At 44.9% G+C, this 6677-nt stretch overlaps 1 protein-coding gene across 2 annotated transcripts in view; it reads left to right on the plus strand.

The window, feature by feature from the left end:
• The window catches only part of tlcd3ba (TLC domain containing 3Ba), a 41733-nt gene extending 36346 nt beyond the window's left edge, over positions 1 to 5387 (plus strand). For both annotated transcript variants that reach the window (XM_034191198.1, XM_034191200.1), the window contains exon 6: positions 4869 to 5387. In XM_034191198.1, the coding sequence (XP_034047089.1) occupies positions 4869 to 5094 (226 nt within the window). In that variant the 3' untranslated portion in view covers positions 5095 to 5387. The remainder of the gene's footprint in view (positions 1 to 4868) is intronic.
• Positions 5388 to 6677: the final 1290 nt, after the last annotated feature.

Raw genomic sequence — 6677 nt, forward strand, 5'->3', positions numbered from 1 at the left:
CCAGGGCCGCAGTCCTAGACTTCTGTCACGGTTCTAAGCTCTCCTGTCACCCAGGGGTGCGAAGGACCGTGGCAGTCGTCCGGCAACGCTTCTGGTGGGCATCCCTGGAGACCGACGTCCGGGACTACGTCCAGGCTTGTACCACCTGTGCCAGGGGCAAGGCCAATCATCAGAAGACCTCAGGGCAGCTACAGCCACTGCCCGTGCCTCATCGCCCCTGGTCCCACATCGGCCTGGACTTCGTCACGGGTCTCCCGCCGTCCCAGGGAAAAACCGTCGTCTTCACGATAGTGGACCGTTTCTCCAAGGCGGCCCACTTCGTGGCCCTCCCGAAGCTCCCTACGGCCCAGGAGACAGCGGACCTCCTGGTCCACCACGTCGTCCGTCTGCATGGCATACCATCAGACATCGTCTCCGATCGCGGTCCCCAGTTCACCTCACATGTCTGGAGGAGCTTCTGCCGGGAACTGGGGGCCTCGGTCAGCCTTTCGTCCGGGTACCACCCCCAGACCAACGGGCAAGCAGAGCGGGCCAACCAAGAACTGGAGCAGACACTACGCTGTGTGACAGCCGCGCACCCGACGGCCTGGAGTACCCACCTGGCCTGGATCGAGTACGCCCACAACAGCCAAGTGTCATCAGCCACCGGCCTCTCCCCGTTTGAGGTGTGCTTGGGGTATCAGCCCCCCTTGTTTCCGGTGGTCGAGGGAGAGGTCGGTGTGCCCTCGGTCCAGGCCCACCTACGGAAGTGCCGTCGGGTGTGGCGTGCTGCCCGCTCTGCTTTGTTGAAGGCCCGGACGAGGGCGAAGAAACATGCAGACCGGCGGCGGGCCCCGGCCCCCACGTACCGTCCTGGGCAGGCAGTGTGGTTGTCCACCAAGGACATTCCCCTTCAAGTGGACTCCCCCAAGCTCCAAGAACGGTACATCGGTCCCTTCAAGGTTGTCAAAGTCATCAATCCCGCCGCAGTGAGGCTTCAGCTTCCGGCCTCACTGCGGATCCACCCAGTATTCCACGTCTCCCGGATAAAGCCCCATCACACCTCACCCCTCTGCACCCCGGGTCCGGCACCACCTCCTGCCCGGATCATCGACGGGGAACCGGCTTGGACCGTGCGCCGGCTCCTTGATGTCCGTCGAATGGGCCGGGGTTTTCAGTACCTGGTGGACTGGGAGGGGTACGGCCCCGAGGAGCGCTCCTGGGTGAAGAAGGGCTTCATCCTGGACCCGGCCCTCCTGGCCGACTTCTACCGACGCCATCCGGACAAGCCCGGCCGTGCGCCAGGAGGCGCCCGTTGAGGGGGGGGTCCTGTTGTGTGGGCCGCTGAAGAGGAGGTACTGCTGGCCCACCACCACCAGAGGGCGCCCTGCCTGGAGTGCGGGCTCCAGGCACCAGAGGGCGCTGCCGCCGACGAAGGCTGTCAGGCTGACAGCTGTCACCCATTACTAGACACAGCTGACTGCACTCAGGACGGAGTATATCAGCAGGACAGCGTCTCCACCTCAGTGCCGAGATATCGCCTTGAGATTAAGGTAACCTACTCTGCTAGTATATATTTTGAGGACTCTGATAAACCTTGCTAAACTATTTCAGGACAGCTGATTACAGAAAGCACCTTGCTTGGATAAGTACTCACCTTCCTGCTTCATTATTTCAAGAGGTGGAGGCGGCTTCTCCCCTCTCCGTCTACTGGGTGCTGTCGCACCCATACCTGTGTGTTTGTGCTCTTTCCCGCCAGCAGTACCGGATCCGACGAGCGAAGGCAGTGGCCACCTGGGAATTCGGGACTTGGCGGTTCCAGTACTCCTGGTTTTCGGTGGCAGAGGAAATCTGGGTGGTTCCGGTTCGACGGGGACGGACGTCTCCTACCTTCGAGCCTGCCCACACAACACCAGCAGATTTCGACTTACAACTCCAAAGTATTAATTGTTGTATTGGTTGTGCCCTGTTCACAACAGTAAAACTTGTTATTCACCTTTCTCTATTGTCCGTTCATTGCGCCCCCTGTTGTGGGTCCGTGTACCTACACTTTCACAACAATGTTCCCCACCTGACCCTCTCATATTTGCATGGGAAAAAAATATATGACAGGTATACCTATTAGACCATATCTAAAATTTCAGATCTCTACTCTGCATACTATTCTCACAAAAAATTCCTAATTGGAGTAAAGTCATCCCATTTTTTATGCATTTTTTTTTTTGGCATCATCGTCTAACTGGCCATTTTCAACTTAAAATATCTCAAGATGTATTTGTGTCATGTCCATAAAATCTTGTAGGCCAACAGTTCTAGTCCTGGAGACACTGATTACCAACTTGCAGGGTTGTTGTTTAATTCATGACATAATGCTGGCTCTCTGGATTTCTTAGAAAATTTGAACTTGCCAATTCTGGAGCGACCTTTTCATGTTCACAGAATCCAGAATTTTTAATGCATGACCTTCAAACTTTGCATGTGGTTTGTCATGAACTATGTCTCTAACATTCTGTAATGGGAGATGAATAAGTCCAATACATTTTTAGATTTTTAGGTCTGAAAAAACAAAACAAAACAAAACATTTTGGTCAGTGTTTGAGGCCATATATCAAAAAAATAATACCGGATACCAACGTCAAACTTAAATTTTTAAAAAGATCACATTCTTCAGAACAAAATATAAAAAAATTGGGATGGGGTTTTGCCTCATTTTTCTGCAATGAATTTTTAAATTACCCTTGTTTTGGAACATTCACGCTTAAGCAAATCTGAAGCAAATCAAGATGTGCAAGTGACATTTATGCACCCACATGGCCCTGAAAGGAGTTACTTCTGGCCCAGAAGCGAAGATCTTTGCTGAGTGCCTCTTCAACATATCATCATGAAAATTGAAACACCAATTACATCTACTGGTCGAAGATCTGTTATTACAGAAAACGTCACAGGAAAATCAAACACTTCCATCGGCAACTTCCACTAGGATGTTGTATGTTATTGTAGAACTTTGTAAGGTAACCTTAACTTTGTAAAATAATTATATCATATTTGACTTTGCAAAGCTTTTAATTGTTATCTAAATGACTTGCAGCTTGAAATACACATATCCAGCTGAATATCAGTCAAAATGATTTTTAAAAAAATTTTTAAGTTTGACATTGGTATCTGGTATCTTTTTTACATATATATGGCCTCAAACATTGACCAAAAATTTATTTTTTTTTCATTTTCAGACCTTAAAATCTAAAAATTTATTGGACTTATTCATCTCCCATTAGAGAATGTTAGAGACATAGTTCATGACAAACCACATGCAAAGTTTGAAGGTCATGCATTAAAGATTCTGGATTCTATGAACATGAAAAGGTCGCTCCAGAATTGGCAAGTTCAAATTTTCTAAGAAATCCAGAGAGCCAGCATTATGTCATGAATTAAACAACAACCCTGCAAGTTGGTAATCAGTGTCTCCAGGACTAGAACTGTTGGCCTACAAGATTTTATGGACATGACACAAATACATCTTGAGATATTTTAAGTTGAAAATGGCCAGTTAGACGATGATGCCAAAAAATGCATAAAAAATGGGCTGACTTTACTCCAATTAGGATTTTTTTTGTGAGAAAAGTATGCAGAGTAGAGATCTGAAATTTTGGATATTGTGTAATAGTTATATTATCCATCACATTTTTTTCAGGCAAAACTGAGGGGGTCAGGTGGGGAACGTATCCAAAATTTGATGATTCCAGCTGGAATGACTCTTATATTCTTGATTAGCGATCTGCAGCTCCTGGCCCTGTTCTTCCAGAGCTTCATGTAGTCCTTCAATGAACTCTTCTTGTTCAGAAACCTGCTTGTGTAGCTGCATAAGTTTTCCTTTTAGGTAAATATTTTCTTTGATTAGAGCCTCTTCCCTTACTCGGCTCTGCTCTTGATCCATGTTGGTCTCCTTGTTATGGTGATCAACCACAGGAGAGGATTCTACCTTCAGCTCGCAGGAAGTATCCTTACATTGAGGTTGGGAAATGTTCTCATCCATCGTGCTTCGTGATAATGTTCGTTTCTCTGTGATGATAAATGTCTTCTCTCCTGCTGCTCCTTCTTGTCTTTCAGAATACTGATTAAGACATTAAAACTAGGAGGTTCAACTTAGAAAAACTTGTACAGAGGGTTAACATAAAACAACTACATCAGCTCAGGATCTAAAATAAATAACGTTATAAAACAAGAGCAATAAGATATTTCTGACGTCGCCAAATCCGGATCTACAGTAGATTACCTCCAAAATTCAGTAGAGTCTTCCATGTCCTAATATCTATGTGTGGTGAAAATTTGTTGAGAATCCTTGAAGTAGTTTTGAAGTAATCCTTCAACGCCAATATAAAGTAAACCTTGATCCAGAACCCAGATCACTGCCAAAATTTAATAGACTCTTCCTTGGTCTAATGTCGGTCTGTGATGAACATTTCATCAAAATCCATGCAGTAGTTTTGATGTAATCTTGCTGACAGACAAATAAACACTGATGATATTATTGTGTCCTTGGCGAACGTAATAGTAACAGCCTATTAAAGTTCAGAGTTTTCACCTGCTGAATGTGATTTCTGCTTCTGAACATCAGTTTCTCCACATCAGGTTTTTTTTTTTATTTTTTTATGTGCGTATGAGTGAGTGAGTGAGTGAGATTGAGTGTGATATCTGAAGAACCAGTTAACCAATTTCATCCATATTTAGGATCAGGGTGTGCCTGGGTGATCCTCGACACTTTGTCTTACTGATTTGTGGGGGCCGGGGGGTATGTCGTCTCCTGATGACTTTTCTGTAAACAGTTTTTTGAACAGCAGAGTAGTTTGTAAATTGTTTTTCTCAACAGTGCCACCTTTCTTTCATTTCAGACACGCATCCATGCCGGTGTACGCGGTGCTGCTGGGGGCCCCGTGGCAGTGTAACATGGGGGCCGCTTTTCTCTGGAGCCTCCAGCTGTACTGGTTCATTCTGATCTGCAGAGGGGCATTGCGCCTTTTCACCAAACACTCACTGCCATCTTTAAAGGGTGTCCGTGATGATGACAGTGTGCTATTGGCCAACGGCTGCAGGGCGCCTCAGGAGGTACAACGATGAGGACTGTCGAGACAGACAAGAAACAAATCCCTGCTATGGACACACCGGGCTTGTGTGTGAGTGGAGGGCTGTAAATCCTTCAGAGCTTTGGCATGAACACGAGGATCAATGACATGAAGACTAACTCTGAGTCACACAAGAGCAAAAATTTTCTCTCCGGTTTTTAATTTTGAACGTACCATTACTGGCTATTTCGACTACATTCCCTAAAATGATCTGTACGTGTTGTATCAGCGGAAATATTTTTTTGAAGCAGAAACAGAAATGACGTTAAAAGCATTTTGTCCAGTGGCGGTGCCAGGAAATTTTTGTTGGGGGTGCTGAGGGGGGGCTGGGGTAAAAGTTGGAGGGGCTCCACAAAAATTTCGTCAAAATGAACAATATATAGTAAATTGCTTTATAAATACCAAGGTATATGTTTTAGTCACCCGTGCTCCTCTAAAATGTGGTATCAATTCACACAGGCTGCGGCTGCGGCCGACGTACTTGATGAATTTTTGCGCAAAATGTAGTTCCCAGATAACTATATTCCTGTGAGATAAGTATATCTCATCTAAATCAACTCTAAAATTTACCAGTAATAAAATTATAAAGATAAGTGAAGTTTTAAAAGTGGTCGTAATAAATATTTAGGAAACCTAAATTTTTGGAGTATGGAGTTAAATTTGTCTCATTAATACTTGCAAATGCACAGAGGGTGATTTACAAATATCCTTTGATTTGTACACCTGCTTTGTGATCCACAAACACACATTTCTGATTTGTAACTTGTGTGTGGGTTTTTACAAATAAATGTTTATTTGCAAAACTGAACATTCTGTTTTGCAAATAAACAGAATTCTCAGCCCCAACCAGTCCCAGCAGAAGACTGCCCCTCCCTGAGCCTGGTTCTGCTGGAGGTTTCTTCCTGTTAAAAGGGAGTTTTTCCTTCCCACTGTAGCCAAGTGCTTGCTCACAGGGGGTCGTTTTGACCGTTGGGGTTTTACATCATTATTGTATGGCCTTGCCTTACAATATAAAGCGCCTTGGGGCAACTGTTTGTTGTGATTTGGCGCTATATAAAAAAAAAATTGATTGACTGATTGTTTGTGAAGGGTGATTCAGCATTGGTGGATCACCAAACACATACATTCATCACTTTGTTCAGTTACGCAATATTGAGACATTCTCAGTGCAAAACTGCAGTTGAGATCCACAAATGTCAGTCGCTATTCACATTATTGGTAGAATTATTGGGGAGGGAGGGGGGCTTGGCTCATTATTGGGGAGGGGCTTAATCTCCCCCAAGCCCCATCTTGGCGCCGCCTCTGATTTTGTCCCTGATTTTGTGTTCATTTAAATTTGGTATGAAATAAAAAAAAAAAAAATCAACTTGATACTTGAAATGAAATCAGTGGTTAATAATCACACGATCACAAATCAGAAAAGTACCAAAATAAAACGCATGTCAAACAAAACATGCAGAAATAAGATACATCAGAAAAGACATGTCCAAATAAGACGTGCTAAAATGAGGCATGTCAGACAAGATGTGGCAAAATAAGACACGTCAGAAAAGATGTGCGAAAATAAGATGCGCCTCT

This window comes from Thalassophryne amazonica, chromosome 16, assembly GCF_902500255.1.
Source record: "Thalassophryne amazonica chromosome 16, fThaAma1.1, whole genome shotgun sequence".
In the NCBI taxonomy this organism is placed as follows: Eukaryota; Metazoa; Chordata; class Actinopteri; order Batrachoidiformes; family Batrachoididae; genus Thalassophryne; species Thalassophryne amazonica.